General features: G+C 49.7%; 1 protein-coding gene across 2 annotated transcripts in view; it reads left to right on the top strand.

The window, feature by feature from the left end:
* LOC137424377 (uncharacterized) overlaps positions 1 to 23,657 on the top strand; it is a 169,902-nt gene that overhangs the window by 100,781 nt on the left and 45,464 nt on the right. For both annotated transcript variants that reach the window (XR_013623015.1, XM_068111772.2), the window contains exon 8: positions 17,381 to 17,440. Coding sequence is in view for 1 of the 2 variants with exons in the window: in XM_068111772.2 (XP_067967873.2) it covers positions 17,381 to 17,440 (60 nt within the window). In the remaining variant the exon portion in view is untranslated. The remainder of the gene's footprint in view (positions 1 to 17,380; positions 17,441 to 23,657) is intronic.

Raw genomic sequence — 23,657 nt, 5'->3', positions numbered from 1 at the left:
GTAATATATTTTTATTTCTCCTGTTATTATGTATTACTGTTATTACTGTAATGTGTGTTATTTCTGTAATATGTTTTTATTACTCCTATTATTATGTATTACTGTTATTACTGTAATGTGTAATTTCTGTAATATGTTTTTATTACTCCTATTATTATGTATTACTGTTATTACTGTAAGATGTTTTTATTACTCCTGTATTATGTATTACTGTTATTACTGTAATATGTTATTACTGTAATATGTTTTTATTACTCCTGTTATTATGTATTGCTGTTATTACTGTAATATGTTTTTATTACTCCTGTTATTATGTATTACTGCTATTACTGTAATATGTTTTCACTGTAATATGTTTTTTTTACTCCTGTTATTATGTATTACTGTTATTACTGCAATATGTTATTACTGTAATATGTTTTTATTACTCCTGTTATTATGTATTACTGCTATTACTGTAATATGTTTTCACTGTAATATGTTTTTTTTACTCCTGTTATTATGTATTACTGTTATTACTGCAATATGTTATTACTGTAATATGTTTTTATTACTCCTGTTATTATGTATTACTGCTATTACTGTAATATGTTTTTATTACTCCTGTATTATGTATTACTGTTATTACTGTAAGATGTTTTTATTACTCCTGTATTATGTATTACTGTTATTACTGTAATATGTTTTTATTACTCCTGTATTATGTATTACTGTTATTACTGTAATATGTTATTACTGTAATATGTTTTTATTACTCCTGTTATTATGTATTGCTGTTATTACTGTAATATGTTTTTATTACTCCTGTTATTATGTATTTCTGTTATTACTGTGATATTGTTGCGGTTGTGCCATAAAGGCAAACCCCCTATAGTTCGTTGAATGACAAAATGTAGCCTGCAGAAGTCAGTTATGTCTTATTGAATGTAAAGATTAGCCCTTTCCCATTGTGTAGTAATAAAGACCAAATATGCGTTGAGTTAGGCAGGATGTCAAACCTTTGTGTGGTTAAAGGAAGCCATTAAGATATGCAGAAAGGCGTGGCCAACACCACAGGCCCACGTGACTAATGGACAGTGAAACCTCCCCTAAATGAAAAAGGGAAGGAGGAATGAAACCTTCATTGGGGGAGGAGAGATCGAAGGCCAGCATGTGACCAATGGCGAGCCGGGAACCCGACACCATGATGCGACAAGCCTCGGCCAATGGGAGGCTCTGGAACATTTTGAAAGGCATGGGCAGGTCTGATAGCCCACGCGGAGCGCATTATCATTCTCTTGGCTTTGGATTTTGCCGCGCTACGACCTCCTGTTCTCTCTTGCCTTGGATTTTGCCACGTGGACGACACGATCGATCTTTGCCTGGGATTTCGCTGCGCACAGGACACGACTCTCTTTGCCTGGGATTTCGCTGCGCACAGGACACGACTCTCTTTGCCTTGGATTTTGCCACGTGGACGACACGATCGATCTTTGCCTGGGATTTCGCTGCGCACAGGACACGACTCTCTTTGCCTGGGATTTCGCTGCGCACAGGACACGACTCTCTTTGCCTTGGATTTTGCCACGTGGACGACACGATCGATCTTTGCCTGGGATTTCGCTGCGCACAGGACACGACTATCTTTGCCTGGGATTTTGCCACGTGGACGACATCCTGCTCTGTTCTCTCTTTGCCTCGTGGATGACACGATTCTCTTTGCCTGGGATTTTGCCACGTGGACGACACCCTGCTCTGAAACTCTTGTTTTGGCTCCACCAGACGACACGTGTTTTGGCCTTTGTTCTTCATCGACACCCATCGCTTCTGCGCCGATCTTTTGCGCCATCCGGCTGACCTGCAAGCGTTGGCCTTTCGACACGACTCACCTTAGCTGAAGTTGTCTGCCTGCGTGGCAGCTCGTCCCACCTGCACTGAATTTACCTCATCCAGGCTGCACGTCACGATCAAACTGCGAGCCACGCACACCAGACCACGTGGTCACCAGCGAGGCAATACCAGCACGTACATCGGTATGCCCTTAACCAGTGCCCTTTTTCCCTGTGTGTGTGTGTCAGAGTGTGAAGGCGCCAAGTCGGGGTTATTATTAAGTAAGAATTGGTAAGCTGTATCTTCGTCTGTTTCTCTGTGCCTTCAAAATAAAAGGCTGTACATTTTGTTGTTACTTTCGAACCTGTTCGGTACGTCCTTTCACCAATTGGCCTAGCATCATCCGGGACCGAATTTGGCTAGACTCAGGTCCATAAATGTCATGGGGTAACGCCGCTTTCCACACCGTGCAAATCCGCTCGGCACCCATAAGGTGTGGGAAAGTGAGGGTAATATACATAACTAGAAGAAGTACCCGGCATTGCTAGGCGGGGGGTGGAGGGGAGGAGGGGAGGGGGGAGGGGAGGGGGGAGGGGCTATGGGGAGGGAAGGGGAGGGGGGAGGTGGGGGGAGGGGGAAGGGAGAAGGGGGAAAGGGAGGGGGAGGGGAGGGGGAGGATGGAGGGGAGGGGGAGGAGGGAAGGGGAGGGGGAAAGGGGAGGGGGTAGGGTAGAGGGGGAAACGGGAGGGGGTAGGGTAGTGGGGGAAGGGGAGGGGGAGGAGGGAAGGGAAGGCGGGAAGGGGAAGATGGAGGGGGGAGGGGGAGGGGGAGGGAGAGGGGGGAGTGGGAAGGGGAGGGGAAAAAGGGGAGGGCCAGTCAACAATGACGTTCCAGTTCTCATGGGAGGAGAGCAGCACAGCAATCGTGACATCGTCCTGCATCTTCGCAACAACAGCACGAAGCGGATTTTGGAGACTCACCGATGCTGTGACGCCCTCCAGTACCGGCGTTGCCGGGCGGGGGAAGGGAGACCCGTACATTCCCAACCCGTACATTCGCCCTCTCGACTCAAGCTCACTCGGACAAAAGCCTCGCACAAATTACACCGTGAAGGCCCAATGGCCATGTCTATGCCACAAATCAAGTACGTGAGCGAGTCTGGCGCACTGAATTGAAAATATATAGAACGCTCATACTCCGTGAAAAGTGTAGCCGCCGTTTCACCATCTTGGTTAACACGACTCGACCAACTCGCTTCGCGGATCTCGTTTGTTTTGAACGTGTCCCAGATTTTAAAAGGGAGACAACTGTTAAAATGCCATTTTGTGCGGCAATAAACTGCTCCAATCGGTTAAGGAAGGGTTGTGGAAAGACGTTTCACAGCTGTTTCAAAGAGGTTTAATTCATATCGCACAAAATCGACACAAAACACGATCTCACAAAAGGTGAAAAAACGCAATCGCTTTTCGCTCTGAATTACGTGCAAACGTGTGACGGAAATCACCATCGCCCAGCATCGAGTTCCAACCAAGATGGCGCCCGGTAGCTGCATCTCCACCGATGTGGTGTGAATAGCAATGGTCATTCTATATATTTTCCGTTCAGTGGTCTTGCAGCGAGGATGGAACATCACGTGATCGCTCTGAGCGAATCAGCGAGCTGCTCTGGCACCAGCTGAGATTCCGTGTATAATGTTCCTCGCTGAAATGCCCTGAGGTAAATATGAATAAAAAATATGGATCTCGTCAAATATTTTTAGGTAGGCCATGTCCTTCCCAGGCTCAATGGCCATGTCTATGCCAAATATCAAGCACATGAGCCTCTCCGTTTAGGAGTCTATCGGTAACATACACACACACAAACACAAACTGTGTTTTATTTATCTATCTATAATTCCAGTAATCTCTGTGTGTGTGTGTGTGTGTGTGTCTGTGTGTGTGTTTGTTTGTTTGTCTGTGACCGCTGTTTCTCGACAACCACGGGTCCGATATACTTGAAACTTGCCAGGTATATTGCTGGGGACCCGAGGATGTGCCTTTTCAAGGTTTGAAATTAATCGGACAAGTAGTTACCGAGCTATGTCCAAAAAACGATTCAACCAATCAGAGAGCAGCGAGCTATCACGTGTGCCGAACGTGGCGAACAGACTCTGCCTCGGACGGCACATTTGAGAGCGTATTCATTTATTTCACGTTGGAAAACGATGTTGCCGTTAAACTATGTTTTAAAACTAAATAAAACTAATTTGCGATTCATCGTAACTGCGATTTGCGACCTTCCGGACAGTGAAGACTTCACTTCCGGCAGCCAATCACAGAACGCGTTGTTGCGAGCCGAGCCGAGCGCGTGCGCCATTACGGTTCGTAATTCGATTTCTTCCGGAGAAAATAATAATTTCTCGATTTCTTATGCGCATTATTTCTCCCAGAGCGAAGGGCGGAAGCGAAGAGCGTTGTTTTTTTTGTTTACGGGCGTACGGGCGTACGGGCGGGGTAGAGCGTACGGGTAGCGTTTTTTTTTTTTTTTTGGCAAGGAACGGGCACCCACGTACGGGCATGCCCTAGTCTATCTATAATTCCAGTAATCTCTGTGTGTATGTGTGTGTGTATGTGTGTGTGTATGTGTGTGTGTCGTTTGTCTGTGACCGCTGTTTCTCGACAACCACGGGTCCGATATACTTGAAACTTGCCAGGTATATTGCTGGGGACCCGAGGATGTGCCTTTTCAACGTTTCATATTAATCGGACAAGTAGTTACCGAGCTATGGCGATTTATTTACCAAACTCCGCAAGCCGTTCGCTTTGGCTTTGCGAATGAACCAAACCATTTCATGTAAATAGAGGGGGGGGGGGGATTGTCACCGTACTCGCAAGCCGTTCGCTTTGGCTTTGCGAATGGACCAAACCATTTCATGTAAATAGAGGGGGGGGGGGGGATTGTCACCGTACTCGCAAGCCGTTCGCTTTGGCTTTGCGAATGGACCAAACCATTTCATGTAAATAGAGGGGGGGATATAATTTTAGATATATATATAGTACGGGCAGGCCCTAGTATAGATAACAGTAATAACAGTAATACATAATAACAGGAGTAATAATAACATATTACAGCAATAACAGTAATACATAATAACAGGAGTAATAATAACACATTGCAGTAATAACAGTAATACATAATAACAGGAGTAATAATGACACATTACAGTAATACATAATAACAGGAGTAATAAAAACATATCACAGTAATAACAGTAATACAAAATAACAGGAGTAATAATGACACATTACAGCAATAACAGTAATTTTTTTTTTTTTCTTTAGTATACAAGATCGAGGCTCGTGAAAGAGCTAACATTAATCACACAAAAAGTCAAACCGACACACAAAAAACAAGGGGAGCGGCAGACAAGATGGGAAGAGAGGGGGAAGGACACAAACACAACATTTGAGATCAGGGACATCAGGAGGACTTGGGGGGAGGTGGGAGAGGTATAAAACATATGAACACTGCAAGGACTCTGGGGTGAATTACCGGGGGTAGAAAAGATCAAGGTTTTGGATGGGGGAAGATAAGAGATGGTGGTGAACAGCTGTTTTAAAGACCTGGAGGGAGGAGTGGGATTGAAGGGAGTGGGGGAGTTTGTTCCAGAGGCGGGAGAAAAGGGGAATGAAAGAGTGAAGGTGAGCAGAGAGCCTAGATTTTGGCAGTTTAACCATAAGAGGGTTGCAGGCAGATCTTGTGCGACCTGAAGGAATATTGGGGGGACAGAGCACAGAGAGAGCTGGGGGAGCAAGGCCGGAGAGGAGTCGGTAGAAGACAGAAAGGCCACCAACCTGCCTGCGGTGAGTGAGTGAAAGGCCCTCGGAGTTGACTTCATCACAGGAGATTCCAATGATTCTGAAAGCTTTGGCCTCAACAGCGTGAAGCCGAGCTAGGTGTGAGGCAGGAGCACCAGCCCAGAGGGGGGAACAGTATTCCATTGAGCTGCGGATGAAAGCCTTGTATGTGGTGAGGAGCTCAGGTGTGCCAAGGAAGGACTTCGCACGATGGAGGATGCCCAGTCGGCGACTGGCTTTGGAGGCCAGCTTGGAAATGTGGTTTTCCCAAGAAAGATCATGGCAGATAGTGAGACCCAAAAGCTTGAGTGACAGAACTTCTTGGAGAGGATTGTTGAGAAAGTAGATGGGAGGGTTTTCCAGTCGGTCCTTTCGGAGAGACATTGTAAGAGTGTGAGATTTGTCAGGATTGAAAGACATGTTCCACTTGTTTGACCAGTCTGTGATTTTGTCCAGTGCTGCAGAGAGTGAGGAGGCTGCAGACTGCCGATCTGAGGGATGAGGAATGGAGCGGCAGATAGTGGAGTCATCAGGAAAGAGATAGAGAGGGTTTTCCAGAGAGTCGGAGAGGTCATTGATGAAGACCAGAAATAGCACAGGGCCCAGAACACTACCTTGGGGGAACTCCATCCAGAACAGGAAGGGGAGATGAGAGAAATCCATTCAGGGCCACACGTTGCCTACGACCAGAGAGGAAGTCCGCAAGCCATGAGTGGAGATTACCATGAATACCATAGGAGGTGAGTTTGGTGAGCAGAGCTGGGTGCCAGACCGTATCGAAGGCACGTGATATGTCAAGTGAGACAGCTCTGATTTCCTGTTTGGCATTGAGGACCTCCATCCATTGTTGAGACAGCAGAAGCAACATGTCCAGAGTATAATGACCTGGTCTGAATCCAAATTGATGATCAGAGATCAAGCCATTGGAGAAGAGGAAGGATTTGATATCCGAAGCAATGATGGATTCCATGACTTTGCTGATAATTGGGAGCAGGCTGATTGGTCTGTAGTTGCAAGGATCTGTTTTTGCACCTTTTTTGTGTAAAGCGGTAATGTTTGCTGATTTCCAAGATGCTGGCAGATGACCTTGAGCAAAAGAGAGGGTGAAAAGAACAGAGAGAAGGTGAGATAGAGCGGAAGAGCAGGATTTTGGGACCCGTGGGCTGATTCCATCTGGTCCAGTTGCAGAATCAGAGTCGAGGTTTGATAAAAACTTCTCCACCTTGTCAGTAGAGAAGGACACAGAGTCCAGGAGCAGTTGGGTTCGACTGGGAAAGGTGGGAACAGAGAGAGATGGGTTTGGGACACAACATTTTGAGGCAAACACAGAGTTGAAGCATTCGGCTTTGTCACGTGTGGTGTCAACTGTGTAGCCATTTGAGGTAAGGGAGGGGATGGAGGGGAACAAACACAAGAAACGGATTTGACCAGACGCCACCAGGATTTGGAGGAAGGAGACAGGTTTGAGAGTTCAATCTTGAGTGTGGAGAGATAGTGCTTCCTGGCACTCCTGAGGGTAGAAACACACTTGTTTCGAGCTTGGTGGAAGGAACTGAGATTGCCTTCAGTTGGATTTGCCTTCCAAGACGCAAAGGCAAGTTGTTTCAGGGCAACTGCCTCACCACAAGATTCAGTGTACCATGGACGGGAGGAAGGGTAAGACAACTGAAGACGAGATGGGATAAATCTGTGCATGAGAGAGAGCAGCTTGCTTTGGAAGAATTCCCAGGAAGAATTGATGTCAGAGGCATTAGAGATGGGAGACCAGTCCAGTTGAATGATGGCTGCTTGCAGACCGTGCCAGTCGGCCTGAGTGAAATGCCAGACTCGTCGGCGCTGAGGAGGCTCTCTGAGAATGGCCAGTGAGATGTCCACTTTAACAAGCACATGATCAGAAGAACCGATTGGAGCAGAAGAAGAGCAGCAGACATTTGCAGGGAAGTTAGTCATAACCAAGTCCAGAAGAGAAGATACTCCATTGACTGAGATCCGGGTCGGGAAATTGACAGATTGTGTCAGTCCCAATGAGTCACAGAAGTCCTTTGCTGAGGTGCCATGGCTGGTGAGAGATGAACCCACACCCAGGCAGCTGGCATGATGACAGTTGAAGTCGCCACATATAAGGAAGAGAGAGTTTGGATGAGTTGATAGAAGTTGGTCCATGTTGTCCGACAGCGAAATGTAAATGGAGTCATCACTGTTTAGAGGACGGTACAGAACACATCTGAACAAAAGGTGGGAGTGAAGAGGAAGCCGTAGCCAGAGGTACTCCTGTGGGTGGGGTGGAGAGAGGGCAGTGCAGGGAGAGTGAGGAAGAGAGTTTTTGATAAAGATAGCCACCCCACCACCAGGACGAGGCTCAGGTCTATCGTACCAGAGGAGGGAGTAACCAGGAAGAGATATTAAGGAATCAGAGACATCTTGAAGGAGGAAAGTTTCTGTTAAGCAGATCAAGTCTGGATTGTCAGAAGCAACCTGAATGGAGAGATCAATCAGGTTTGAGCGAAGGCCCCGGATGTTTGAGGTCCATACCGTTAGTGAGGAGAGAGGGGGAGCATCGGGTGCAGGACAGGGGAGGGGAGGGATAGGGTCAGATGAAGGGTGAGAGGGGGATGTAGGAAGAGCAGTTGATAGTGTGTCAGAGATTACAGAAGAGTTACAAGAAAGGGAAGGATGAGGAGGACGAAAGGTTTGATGGTGATGGGATGAGGCACAGTGAGGGTTTGTTTGAGGGGGGGGGGGGGCAGAGGAACGTAGAAGGTTGGGGGAGGTGGAGGTATGACATAGAAGGGAGACGAAGTGGGGAGGAGGCAGCTTTGAGAAGGAGGTGGGAGGAGGGAGAATTTGGGAGGGATGGTTGGGGGGGAGATTTGAAGGGGAGGGGTTGGGGGAGAGTTTTGAATGGGAGGGGAAATGGGGGAGCTTAGGAGGGGAAGGGCAAGGGAGGAGTTCAGGAGGGGAGGGGCAAGGGGGGAGATTTGAAGGGGGAGGGGCAAGGAGGGACATTTGGAGTGGAGGGGCAAGGGGGGAGTTTAGGCGGGGAGGGGCAAGGGGGGAGTTTAGGCGGGGAGGGGCAAGGGGGGAGTTTAGGAGGGGAAGGGCAAGGGGGGAGTTTAGGAGGCGAGGGGCAAGTGGGGAGATTCGGAGGGGAGGGGCAAGTGGGGAGATTCGGAGGGGAGGGGCAAGGGGGGAGTTCAGAAAGTGGATGATTAATGAAAGATGAACATATATAACAAATTGGGTTTGTTGTGATTTTCAAGTTAGCGATTCGTTTAAGAACGATGGAGGAGGGATGGAATGAATGAGAATTTAGAGCATGGAGTGATTTGGAATCATAAGAGATTGAATATTTTTTCGAAATGGAATGAGTTGAAGAGGAAATTGAAAGGAGCCTTTTAAATAAGAAGAAAAACAGCGTGTTGTAATAAACCACTGAATAAAACACTGAAGGGGATAGTTTAAACATATTTAAACAGAACTGTGAAGAACAATCTTATATTCACAAAAATACCAATGGGGAGAGGAAGCCTAGAGCGACGACCAAGAGTCACTTGAACAGGGCAAAAGGTGCAAGGCAAGGGGAAATGGGGGCGGGGCGAGACAGCGCACGTGGGCAGAGGCAAAAGCACACGAGCAGAAAGGGAAATAAAAGTTGTTTTTTTGTTTGTTTTGTTTTTTTTTGGGGGGGGGGGGTGTGGGGGTTACAACGTTAGACAAATAGTAGATGTTCAGTGAAAGTTTGGGGGAGAAGGGAAAAATCAAAAAACCTAGCAAAACTAGCAAGGGAAGAAACAAACTTCGACGGGGGAAGCCCGAGACTGCAAGGCCTCACACGCCGCGCGGCAAACAAACGATTAATTTATTAAAGATAAACACCGAGAAACATCCAAGGGACTCACTATAAGTTCACACGCCGAAAGATAAAATACAGTTACGACAAAATACAATTGTGAACAGACTTAACTTTGAAAACGTGGAGACCGTGTGGAGCTTCGAAAAATTTGTGACGTCGTCTCGAAATCTCGCGAGATCAGTGAGAGTAATACATAATAACAGGAGTAATAATAACACATTACAGCAATAACAGTAATACATAATAACAGGAGTAATAATAACACATTACAGTAATAACAGTAATACATAATAACAGGAGTAATAATAACATATTACAGTAATAACAGTAATACATAATAACAGGAGTAATAATAACATATTACAGTAATAACAGTAATACATAATAACAGGAGTAATAATAACACATTACAGTAATAACAGTAATACATAATAACAGGAGTAATAATAACATATTACAGTAATAGCAGTAATACATAATAACAGGAGTAATAATAACATATTGCAGTAATAACAGTAATACATAATAACAGGAGTAATAATAACACATTACAGTAATAACAGTAATACATAATAACAGGAGTAACTAGAACGCCACTCAGTAGGGCGCATACTCCCGCTGTGGGTTTAGTTGGAATAATACGTTTTGTTTAACATCCCCTCTCCCCAAAACAATAAATGAAAAAGGAAGTAGGCCCTTACTGTCAGAGAATTAATTTTGATATAACTCGGAATTAGAGGAGAAAAACATCATTTAAGAATAAGAATAAAAGCTTTAATGCAGTAACACGGAAAAAATCTTTCCCAAAAAAATTTCCAAAAAATATTGCTGGATCTGGAATAATATCCTGAGCTTCACCAAAAACTAATCAATTCTTCCTTATCCCAAGGACAATCATCGCACCAACTTTCATCCAAATCCGTTCAGAACTTTTCCAGATATCTTGTTCACAAACGCACGAACACACGAACATACGAACACACACACACACACAGACCGACACGATCGAATGCGTTACACCCTTGCAGAAGTAATAAACCTGAAAATCGCAGAGCCAGAACCAGAATTATTTATTTGGTCTGGGAAGCCCATGCAAGGTTTCTTCTTCTTCAGCCTCTCACAACCCTGAGTGAATATGCGATCTTTCAAAAAAAAAAAGTTGGAATTTTGCCAAATCTGTTTTATTCGTTTGTTAATATACCTCAGCCATTGACAAATCTGGAACTGTCTTTATAAGTTCATCAAATACTGACACCGCGAATGACATTCGCTGAGCTAAATGTTGATCTCTTCTAAGGTTAAAAAAAAACAAAAAAAAAAAAACAGTTTTAAAGCATTATACGTTTCAAACGATACATTTTATGAAACGGGGAAACCTAATACACACTTTGGTGGTTTTAAAATGACAGAATATGTCTTTATTAGAAAAAAAAAATGAACATTGAAGATGACGCTGCTAAAAAAATACACCGCTCTAATGCATAACAACGAGTTTAAACTACATTTACAACAAATATGAAAACTATTTTCATATCACAATGTTAAATATAGAATATATAGAAGATAATGTTGAAAAAAAATGAGCCCTATCTTCCAATGGTAAAAAAATCCTTCAAAAAATTCCTGGATCGGGAATAATATCCTGAGCTTCACCAAAAACTAATCATTTCTTCCTTATCCCAAGTGCAATCATCCCACCAACTTTCATCCAAATCCGTTCAGAACGTTTCCAGATATCTTGTTCACAAACACACGAACACACACACACGGACACGAGTGAATGCATTACTCCATTACTCCCTGGCATTACATATTACAGAAATAAAATATTACAGTAATGAAGGAGCAGCGCTCCTGCTTGAGACGGACGAAGTGACGGACAAGACACAAACTCGTCCGAGAAGATGTTTATTGTATAATCAACTCGGGAACTCTGAAAACCCGTTTATCGGAATCGCATACATATAATCCAAGCCAAAAAGCATACGTCAGAACCAAAGCCACGCCTCTCAGGCGAGACATGCTTTGGTGGTCATGTGACCGACAGGTGCAAGCAATTATAACCTCGGCGCCGCGGTTTGTCCGCCGGTTACGTCACCGGCTTGGGCAAGGAGATTATGTTGCTGGTCTCGAGCTTTGGGGGACCCATGGGTCGCGACACACGCCCCCCCAAAATCGACTTGGTCCAGGAAGGTCAACCTGAGGGGGGTCCAGATGACCTGACCGAAACGACCCCTGGCTGGTCGCGGGGGGGGGGGGGCGGGGGGGCGGGGGGGTCCGGTGTGGTGGCGGGTGGCCGGGCGGGGGGTGCAGTGGACGGGGGGCGGCCGCGCCATGGTGGGAGAGCCAGCCGTGGCGGCTGGCCAACATCCATGTGGGCTGGCTTGAGGCGGTCCACCGAAATCCGGTCCGCCCGGCCGCCGATGCTGATGACGAAGGACTTGTTGTCCCGTCGTAGGACCCGGAAGGGTCCGTCGTATGGTGGCCTGAGCGGCCCCCGGTGCGCGTCGTGGCGCACAAAGACGTACTCCGCCGTGCGGAGTGCTGGGGGGGACGTAGGATTGGGGGTCGCCGTGGCGGGACGTGGGCACCGGGGCGAAACGTTGGGCGGCCTCCTGGAAGTCCGTGCGCTGGCGCGCGGCGGACTGGGGGCTCGTGGCGTCGGGCACGAACTCGCCCGGGACGCGGAGGGCCTGGCCGTACACCAGCTCGGCGGTGGACGCCTGGAAGTCCTCCTTTGGAGCCGTGCGGAGGCCCAAAAGGACCCACGGGAGCCGGTCGGCCCAGCCGTCGTCCTGGAGGCCGGCCATGAGTGCGGCCTTCATGGAGCGGTGGAACCACTTGCAGAACCCATTGGCCTGGGGGTGGTAGGCCGTGGTGCGGTTCAGGGTAACGTCCAATGTGCGGGCGACCGCGCCCCACAGTTCGGACGTGAACTGTGGGCCGCGGTCCGACGAGATGTCCGCCGGTGCGCCGAAACGCGCGACCCAGGTGGCGATGAACGCCTGGGCCACGTCGGCGGTGGTGGTGGAGGCGAGGGGCACGGCCTCCGGCCACCTGGTGGTCCTGTCCACCATGGTAAGCAGGTGGGTGAACCCCTGCGATGGGGGCAGGGGACCCACCAGGTCCATGTGGACCTGGTCGAAACGTCGCTTGGGCACGGTGAAAGGAGCCAGCGGAGCCTGGGCGCTGGCAGGGTGTGCAGGCATTGGCCCAGTCACGGACGTCCCGTCGCAACCCGTGCCAGACGAAACGTGCCGACACCAGCCTCTGGGACGCCTTCCGGCCCGGGTGAGAGAGGCCGTGGAGCGAAGCAAAAATGCGACGCCGCCAGGTGACCGGCACAATGGGCGAGGTCGGCCTTGGGAGATGTCACAAAGCAGGACCGTGTCCGCGAAGGGGACGTCAGCCAAGCGGAGGCCCGTGTCCGCCACCCGGAGCGCCTGCACCGTGCCGTCGGTGGCCTGGTCCGTCACCATCAGGGCGAAATCGACGGCGAGGTGTACGGCGTTGGCGCCGGCTCGAGAAAGGCAGTCGGCCACGGCGTTGTCCTTTCCGGCGACGTGCCGGATGTCCGTGGTGTATTCCGACACGGCAGAGAGGTGGCGCTGCTGGCGGGCCGACCACGGCTCCGTGACCTTGGCCATGGCGAAAATCAATGGCTTGTGGTCGACAAAGGCCGTGAACGGGCGGCCCTTTAGGAGGTGGCGAAAATGGCGGACGGCCAGGTACAGCCCGAGGAGCTCGCGGTCGAAAGTGCTGTAATTCAACTCGTTGGGCAGGAGTTGCCGGCTGAAGAACGCGAGTGGCTGCCAGGCCCCGTTTACCCATTGTTCATGAACCGCGCCCACGGCGTAGTCGGAGGCGTCCGTGGTGAGGGCGATGGGAGCATGGGGTACCGGGTGGGCCAGCAGCGTGGCGTTGGCGAGGGCCCGTTTCGCGCCGGTGAAAGCAGCGTCCATGTCTGTGGACCAGATGACGTCGAGCTTTGCCGGCTGGCCGCGGAGGGCGGTGTACAAGGGCCGCATGAGTCGCGCAGCTCGGGGCACGAAGCGGTGATAAAAGTTCACCATCCCGAAGAACTCCTGCAGCGCCTTGACGGAGCGGGGGCACGGGAAAGCGGCGATGGCCTCGACTTTGGCCAGTAGCGGCACGGCGCCGTTCCGGGTGATGCGGTGGCCCAAAAAGTCGATCGTCGCCGCACCAAAGTGACATTTGGCCGGGTTGATGATCACGCCGTGCTCGCTGAGGCGGCCGAACAGCGTCCGGAGGTGGAGGAGGTGCTCGGCTCTGGACGTGCTGGCGACGAGGATGTCGTCCAGGTAGGTAAAGAGGAACGGCAAGTCGCGCAGCACGCCATCCATCAGGCGCTGGAATGCCTGTGCCGCGTTTTTGAGGCCGAAGGGCATCCGGAGGAATTCAAAGAGGCCGAAAGGTGTAATAACGGCCGTCTTCGGGATGTCGGCCGGGCGGACGGGCACCTCGTGGTACCCCCGAATCAGGTCCACTTTTGAAAAATTGGTCCGCCCCGCCAACCGGGCGGAAAAATCCTGGATGTGCGGGATGGGGTACCTGTCGGGGGTAGTGGCGTCGTTGAGGCGGCGGTAGTCGCCGCATGGCCGCCATCCACCCCCCGGCTTCGGGACGATGTGCAGCGGCGAGGGCCAGGCGCTGTCGGAGCGCCGCATGATGCCGAGGCGCTCCAGCGCGGCGAACTCGGCCTTGGCGACGGCGAGTTTGGCTGGGTCGAGACGGCGAGCTCGGGCGTACACCGGCGGGCCCGTAGTGGGAATATGATGCTCGATGCCGTGATGCACCGCGACGGCTGAAAACGTCGGTCGCGTGAGGGCCAGGAACTCCGCGAGGAGGCGCACGAAGTCGTCTGCCAACGGGAGGACGCAGGAAAGCTCGGTGGGCACGGAACGGCTCAAGGCGCACGCCAGCGAGCTGAAAGTTTCGGCGTTGACGAGACGCCGACGTTTAACGTCGACCAGCAGCCCATGGGCGCAAAGGAAATCGGCACCGAGCAAAGCCATGGGGACGTCCGCCGTCATGAATTCCCAGCGAAAGAGCTGGCTGCCGAAGCGGAGGGTGACGGTGTGTGGGCCGATGGTGCGGATGGCGGAGCCGTTGGCTGCGATTAAGGAGGGGCCGCAAATGGCGGCCCGCCTGTCCTCCGCCGAAGTGGGAATGACGCTCAGCTGAGCGCCGGTGTCGCAGAGAAAACGCTGCCCCGACGCTTGGTCCGCGATGAATAGCAGGTTTCCGGAACGGTCGGCGCTCATTGCTGGTAGTGAGCGCCGGCCCGACCGTTTCCCGACTTGCCGAACGTGCATGGGGGTTGACATGATCGGGCCCGCTGCCCGAACCTGGCGTGGAAATAACACCAGGCCGGGTCTGGCGGGGGCTCCGGCTGACGCGTCGGGGCCGGGCGACGCGGCGTCGCCGCTGCCAGTCGCGCCGGCCCGGCGGCCTCCAGGAAGGAAGCTGCGTCGCGTGGGTGGGCGGGAAACTGCGCCGCGGGCGCCGACTGGGCGGCGGGCGGGCTCCCAGCAGCCACCCCGACGAGCTGGCTTGCCGAATCGATCTTGTCGGCCTCCCTGGCGAGGTCACAGGGGTTCGCGATGGTCGTGCTTGCCAGGGCGACCCGTACCTGGGCCGGGAGCTGGCGGAGAAAAAGCTCTCGGAAAAGGAAATCCGAGGGGTGCTCGCCGAGCAACGCGAGCATGTAGTCCATACGTTCGGACGGGCGCGTATCGCCGAGCTCAGGAAGGTCGAGCAGGCGTCGTGCGCGTTCAGCCGGGGAGAGGGCGAAAGCGCCCAGAAGAAGTGCCTTGATGGCGTCGTACTTGCTGTCAGCGGGCGGGCTCTGGAGGAGGCTCAGGCAGTGGGCGGCGGTCACGGAGCCGAGCGCGGCGACCACGTAATGGTATTTAGTGGTGTCCTCCGTAATGCCACGCAGGGCGAACTGGGAGTCCGTCTGAGCGAACCAGACGGCGGCATGTGCTTCCCAGAAAGTGGGCAGTTTGTGGGACACTGCCGTGTCCATCGCGTGTCGTAAACTCGGGGTCACCAGTGAAGGAGCAGCGCTCCTGCTTGAGACGGACGAAGTGACGGACAAGACACAAACTCGTCCGAGAAGATGTTTATTGTATAATCAACTCGGGAACTCTGAAAACCCGTTTATCGGAATCGCATACATATAATCCAAGCCAAAAAGCATACGTCAGAACCAAAGCCACGCCTCTCAGGCGAGGCACGCTTTGGTGGTCATGTGACCGACAGGTGCAAGCAATTATAACCTCGGCGCTGCGGTTTGTCCGCCGGTTACGTCACCGGCTTGGGCAAAGAGATTATGTTGCTGGTCTCGAGGTTTGGGGGACCCATGGGTCGCTACAGTAATATCATATTACAGTAATAACAGTAATAATAACATATTGCAGTAATAACAGTAATACATAATAACAGGAGTAATAATAACACATTACAGTAATAACAGTAATACATAATAACAGGAGTAACTAGAACGCCACTCAGTAGGGCGCATACTCCCGCTGTGGGTTTAGTTGGAATAATACGTTTTGTTTAACATCCCCTCTCCCCAAAACAATAAATGAAAAAGGAAGTAGGCCCTTACTGTCAGAGAATTAATTTTGATATATCTCGGAATTAGAGGAGAAAAACATCATTTAAGAATAAGAATAAAAGCTTTAATGCAGTAAAACAGAAAAAATCTTTCCCAAAAAAATCAAATAAAAAAAATCCTGGATCTGGAATAATATCCTGAGCTTCACCAAAAACTAATCAATTCTTCCTTATCCCAAGGGCAATCATCGCACCAACTTTCATCCAAATCCGTTCAGAACGTTTCCAGATATCTTGTTCACAAACACACGAACATACACACACACACACACACACACACACACACACACACACACACACACACACACACACACACACACACACACACACACACACACACGAGCGAATGCATTACTCCCTGGCGGTAGTAATAATCTACCATATAAAACACAACGTGTGTGTTTGTGTGTGTGTGTCTGTCCCCATTAGGTGGATTTTATAGGCTTTGAGTTGTGATTTAGGAGGGATTTGAGTGGGGGTCGTGGGGGGGCGGTGGTTTAATTGGGAATCTTTGAACATGACTGTGTGTCCACCGGTTAAAAGACCAAACAGACTAAGGACCTAAAAGACCCTAAGGACCCAGAACACCTAATAGACCCAAAATATCATGTACACTGTTAAAGACACAGAAGACAATGAAGACCCAGAAGACCCCAAGGATTTTGAAGACCCAAATTACCCAAAACACCGAAAAGGACATGAAGACCCAATGGGCCCCAAACACCCAAAATACCCCAAAGACCCAAAATAAAATACATCCCCCCAGAGGTTATCTATGCAGGAGGTTGGAAGTGCTTTTCGATCGTGCTCCTCACCATGCTCCCAGAGGTTATCTATGCAGGAGGTTGGAAGTGCTTTTCGAGTGTGCCCCCCTCACCGTGCGCCCAGTGTGGCTTTGCTGGATGCTGAGTACTTGTAATAGCCCCCTCCAAACCCCCTCCCCCCTTTTCCACTCGCCCTCCCAACACCATGTTGCCAGTAGGCAATGTAAATGGGCCTACATTTTTACATTTGCATTGTGGTTTGTAAGTATGTACATAAACACTGCACCACCTCCCCACCCACCATCTCATTACTTCCCCACCGCTCAATGCGCAAACCCATTGGATGAATAAAATAGTTAAAAGTCCAGTCTACAGTTTTTAATTTGCATTTTTGTCACTCATGTGATGTTGTTCATCACCTCATGTACAGCAATAAATATTTATTTGGTTATTGTTGTATTTCCTTCCTGCAGTTCTGCACAAAATCAACCCTCTTTACATAAGTGGGAGTGACGAAGATATTATTATCCAAGGTAACCATCCTCTCAGCTTCCATACCTTCTTCTTTCATGTTCTTCCAGTATTTGTTCTTCATGCTCTACTCTCCCTTTACTTGGGCTCTTAAAGTGGTTGTAAAATAGTTGTTTACTTTCTGCGAATGACTATATTTTAACAGGATGATTATGGATGATCATAATATAATGGTATAAAATTTGAATGTGGGATCAATCCCCTTCAGGCACCCTTTGATGAAATATGTTTTAGAAAAGAAAGAAAAAGGAAAGGAAGATATTTCATTATCACCCTTTGTCCCACTAGGGATTTTCATGGAAGTATTTGCTTACTATATGTGATGTTATCTTATACTTCATGGGGTGCATGAAGTTCCTTGCGGAAGGGAACACACGCTAGCTGTGGTCGGGTGGGTCAGGTCCTACCCATGAAGTTGGGGTGATAAATTCCAGACGGTAGTCAAGCACCTCTTGACTACCTCAAAAGTTCCAAGCCAATGCTGTGTGGATTGTTCAAAAGGCAGTCCCCACTGGCCGGAATCTTGCGATGGGTCCCACATTCCACATTCCTTTGTGGTGGAGATGATGCAGAGGAGGTTGAAGTGTTGTTGTTGTTGTTGTATAGTCCAGTTCCCTCAAACAAGCCCATGGCACGGAGTAGCCGATCAATCTCCCAGGAGCGACCCCGGCCGTCTTCATGAAGTCAGGGCCACGACAGAATAATAGCAAGAGTGAGAGAGAAGAGACAGGGATGAGGGGAAAGGGAAGGTCCATGCGGACCGTGACCTCGGATCATGACTACGCTGCCCTAACAAATCCGGGCCGCAGGGAATAATGGGGAATATTTGGCCCTCAACTTGCGTTGGGGGGTACAAACACTGTGAAGGGGTGTCCCCAATAGTTGTGGTTGCAACTGTTGTGTGTGCAGGAGACCAGAAGGAAAGGAGACAGGATGAACTGTGGTGAGTTGTAGGTGCCTGCAATATAAAAAATCACTCATCAACCAGTTTAAATGGAGAAAAGGAGTCATTCGGCTGTTTTGTATCACCGTGTCGACATCAAAGAGCATGGAGAAAAGAAAGAAAACCAGAGAATTGTCTCACAAGGTCAGACACAAGATTGTAGCCAAGCATGGACAATCTCAGCGCTACAAGTCCATCTCCAAAGACCTTGATGTTCCTGTGTCCACTGTACGCAATGTTATTAGGAAGTTTAAGACCCATGGCACTGTAGCCAACCTCCCTGGACGTAGCCGCAAGAGAAAACTTGATCGAAGATTGCAGCGATGTATTGTTCTAATGGTGGAGAAAGCACCTTGATCAACTGCCAAACATATTCAAGCTGACCTTCAGATGCAAGGTACGACAGCTTCAACTCACACCATCCGTCGCCAACTCAATGAAAGGGGGTTCTATAGTAGGAGACCCAGGAGGACCCCACTGCTGAGAGAGACATAGAAAGCCTAACTGAAGTTTTTCAAAACACACCTGAAGAAGCCAAAATCCTTCTGGGAGTATGTGCTGTGGACAGATGAGACCAAATTCGAGCTTCTTGGTAAAGCACATCATCTCTATGTTTACAGAAAACAAAATGAAGTCTTCAAAGAAAAAAACACCTTCCCTACAGTCAAACACGGAGGAGGTTCAGTGGTGTTTTGGGATTGCTGTGCTGCCTCTGGTACTGAGTACCTTGAATGTGTGTGTGCATGGCATCATGAAATCAGGAGATTACCAAGGCATTTGGAGTGCAATGTTCAACCCAGTGTCAGAAAGCTGGATCTCTGTCGACGGTCATGGGTCTTGCAGCAGGACAATTACCTCAAATACACATCAAAAAGCACTCAGCAATGGTTCAAGAGAAAACGCTGGACTGTTCTGAAGTGGCCAGCAATGAGTCCAGATCTAAATTCCATTGAACACCTGTGGGGAAATCTGAAAACAGCAGTTGGGAGAAGGCACCCTTCACATCTGGGAGAACTGGAGCAGTTTGCACAAGAAGAGTGGGACAAACTGCCAATAGAGACCAGTCGGAAGCTCATCCATGGCTATAGGCCGCTATTGACTGTAGTTATTTTGTCCAAAGGCCGTGCTACCAAATATTAAGTCCATGGTGTCAATAATTTTGTCAATGCCATTCCGTTTTATTTTCTGATTTAAAAGGATATTGTTGCGGATATGGGATTTGGCCTCCATCCATATCCGCTTGTAAATATTCCCCTATTTCCCCAATACTCCCCAACTATCCCCAATCCCCCATTCCCTAGTCCCATTGTCTGTAAACAACACTCTGTAGAACCGACCTTCCCCTTTTCCCCCCATTAAATGTCGTGCCCAGGTTCACCGCATCTCACGTAGAAAACTATAGGACATCTTGCTAGTTATTCTTAGTCTATGTCAGTTAAGGACTCGTTTCCATTAATTCTGACTCTTCGTTGCACCAGAATGTGATTGTATGGCACCAGTAGTAAGTTTAGGACCTCCCCATACCTCCTCCCATCTTCCTCATGAAACTACAACAACAACAACAACTACAACAACAGCGCGCGGGGAGTGTGCGTCCTCACTCCGGCTTGGTTAGCCGCCATTGCCCATGTGCTCGACGGGGTTACCAAATAGGGGCTCCCTGTCAGCTCCTCGTCAAGGGCGGAGCCCGGTAACCCCCCGCACCCAATAAGAAGCGGCGGGCCGATTCCATCTGGGGCGGAGCTAACGAGCCGAGGGCGTGTCACTCCCCGCTGGATATACGCAGCCACTTACCGGACGTGACGTCAGATGCGCCCCCAGCTTGAAGAGAACCAGACGCCACCTCCAGCGCGACGATACCTCCCTGCATCTTTTGGACCGCGCTATCCTGTCCCTGAGCGAAGGTGCACCTTGTGCTGTCCATCGACTACCTGCCCTTCCTTGCCATCAATCCCTGTGTGAGTCAGTCTTGTCCTGTTTATCTGTGGTCTGTCGGGGCTACTATAAGACCGTGATTAAGTGCCCACCTTCCTATGCTGTACCTCTTGTCAGTGTAATCTAAACGTTCCGCATACAAATATTATAACCTCCTCCGGAGGTCTTGAGAACTGTACCCCTGGTGTCGTGTCATTTAAACCCAGCCGTTGTGTCCTTTCCTTCATTGATCTAGCGTAGCGCGACTCGGCCAACGTTCGAGTATAATCGGGTAAACTGTGCAGACGCGGTCATACCAAACCGCTCGGTAAACTAACATCCAAAACCGCGTCTGTAACAATATTGTTACAGACACGACTTTGATGTTAAAGTGGGCCGAGCGGAATGGCCGTCGTGTCCGCACAAATTACCCGACTATACTCGACGTTGACGAAGTCGCGTTACGCTGGCTCAATAAGAAAAAGAAGACACCCGGCTGGGTTATAAAATGACGACACCAGGGATACGGTTCTCAAGACCTCCGGAGGAGATTATATTCGTTACGGAAGGTCAGATTACAGGGACGAGAGGTACAACATAGAAAGACAAGCACTTAGACACAATCTTATATTATTCCCAACAGACGACAGATAAACGGGACAAAGCTGACTCACACGGGGATTGATGGCTAGGAAAGGCAAGGTAGCGATGGCTCCAGGTGCACCTGGGCTCGGGGCAGGATCAACACGGTTCGGTCCAGAGATGCGGGGAGGTCTCGTCGCAGCGCTCAGAGGTGACGTTCTTTCTCAGGCGGGTCTTTCTCAGGCCTCTCCAAACTCAGGCGCATCTGTTTCAGCGCTCGCAGGTCCTTCTTTCTCCAGCTGGGGGCGCATCTGACGTCACGTCCGCTACGTGGCCGCGTATATCCGGCGGGGAGTGACACGCCCTCGGCTCGCTAGCGCCGCCCCAGATGGAATCGGTCCGCCCTTCTGATTGGGTGCGGGGGGTTACCAGGCTCCGCCCTTGAGGAGGAGCTGACAGCCAGCCCCTCCGTGGTAACCCCGTGGAGCGCGTGGTCAATGGCGCTAATCGAGCCGGTGTGAGGACGCATCCTCCCCCGCGCCGCCGCCATCTCCTCTGTTGTTGTTGTAATTGTTGGGGAAGAAGATGGAAGGAGGTATGGGAAAGGTCCTAAACTCACTACTGATGCCATATAATCACATTCTGGTGCAACGAAGAGTCATAATTAATGGAGACGAGGCCTTAACTGACATAGACTAAGAATAACTAGGAAGATGTCCGAAAGTTGTCTACGTGTGGTGCGGTGGACCTGGGCATGACATTTAATGGGGGAATAAGGGGAAGGTCGGCTCTACTGATTGTTATTTACATGCAATGGGACTAGGGAATGGGGGATTGGGGAAAGTTGGGGAGTATTGGAGAAAATAGGGGAATATTTACAAGCGGATATGGAGGCCAAATTCCATATTCGCAACATTGCACCCTTCTCTACCCTCGGGGCGTCCCGACCCGATAAATTTTTACCTACTTTAGTGTGGCACGCAATGTAGTTCCCTCTACTATTAACTCTACCCTGAGTGCGACAGTTTTACAGATATTCACGAATGAGTAAATATGTCCCCCTGCGACGTTGCACCCTTCTCCTCACAGAAACACACCCACAGGATAACCGAATCCGGAAAGAATTCTCAAACTAAACATACAGCCGGTAGGGAGCATTATTTACAAGATTACGCTGATATCTACACTACGATCCAGGACCTGTTTTTGGAGGAACACATGCAGATGTTATGCATAGAGAGAGCGCGCTTGCCAGCATCGATACACCAACCCACGAGTGCTCTGTGGCCGACGGCCTTTAATAACGTGCAGAGCACCCTTTCCCAGCATCAAAAGCACCACCCCACCACCAATCGGTGCAGTCACCATTGTTCATTGGAATAAAAATAAATTCGACAACCCCTAACCCTGCAGGTGTCTCTTGCTCTTCTTGTGGTGCACTTGGTGTTAACTAAAAGTGGTTCACCTGTATGGCATAGGTGCCACGTTGACCCATAGGTCCATCCCCGGGTGGTGCTTGGCCGCAAACGAACTGCGGTCCATTGTGGGTGGCCACAAACATTGCGGTCCATATGGTGTATCGATCCCGGCAGCAAACAGCGAAAGTGCAGGCCCACAACTGCGCAGCCAGCACCTCTCTCTCCTCTCTCTCTACCCCAAAGCCAGATCCTCGGAGGTGGGAGACAAAAGAAGCAGACAAGTGAGTAAGGTGGTAAGGGCGCAAAAGTGCACGCAATGTAAGGTGATGCACACTGGGGGCACATGGGAACCAGGTGAGACAGGTACGTTCCTATCGTACGCCCCCCCCCCCCACCAGGTAACCTACATGGCCCCTCCCTTACCCCTTACTGTATCCACAAAACACAACACTACCCATAAACATCTACTTTACAAATCAACAAACATCCCTACTGTCTTCCCCGTTCCTCCCATATACCAAATTCGTCTTCTCTCCCTCCTAACCAATCAAATTTGCCATTTTCAACTCTCATCAAAATTTGCCATCTCCAACTCAACATCATAATTTGCCATTACCAATTCATCATCAGTCCCTCCTAGGGAGGGAGAGATGGAATCACCCCAATGTCTCATCCACGTCGTGATGCGTCTCACAAATCCACACAGCGATTCATCTCCTGCAACAAAACAAAGAAAACACAGGTGTGGAGTCATCATCATCACCACAGGTAAGTGGCTGCGTATGGTGCGACAGGTTCATCAATCCTAACTATTTCCTAAATGACTTTACAACTTTACACTACCCGGGGTCTTTCTCCGGCCAAACCATTGGCCCTCTTACACTATTGGTTCTAAAAACCAATTCCCATTGGCCAAACTGTGGTGCTCTTCAATTTGGGGTCTCACTCCCCCGATTCATCTCCCGGTGCCCTCGCACAATTTCTGGGCTGCGGCGTGTACCTCTCCCAGTGGGTCTACCCACCTGCACACCTCCACCACTGCAGTTGCCTCCGAGTTTACCTGCTCCTTGCCCTAACCTAACTACCAGGGGAAGGCCCTCTGGCACTCTCCCCACTCGGTGCCCTCTCTGGCACTGGGCTACCCGATCCACACCCGGGATCCTCAGGCACCCACTCACAACTACCGGCTCCCAGAGCCCACCTGCGGCCTCACCTGGCCGACATCCTCACAGTGGTGGAGTGCCCAACCAACTACCACACACTAACAGGCTACACGCCCAGCCATTTCCACAACACTAATGCACCCATTCACAACACCATTCTGCAACCGCACCACAAATGCCAATATCCAACCACAATTTA

The sequence above is a fragment of the Myxine glutinosa genome, chromosome 4, assembly GCF_964187855.1.
Source record: "Myxine glutinosa chromosome 4, kmMyxGlut1.1, whole genome shotgun sequence".
NCBI classification, from domain to species: Eukaryota; Metazoa; Chordata; class Myxini; order Myxiniformes; family Myxinidae; genus Myxine; species Myxine glutinosa.
This window is presented reverse-complemented; position numbering and strand designations above follow the sequence as displayed.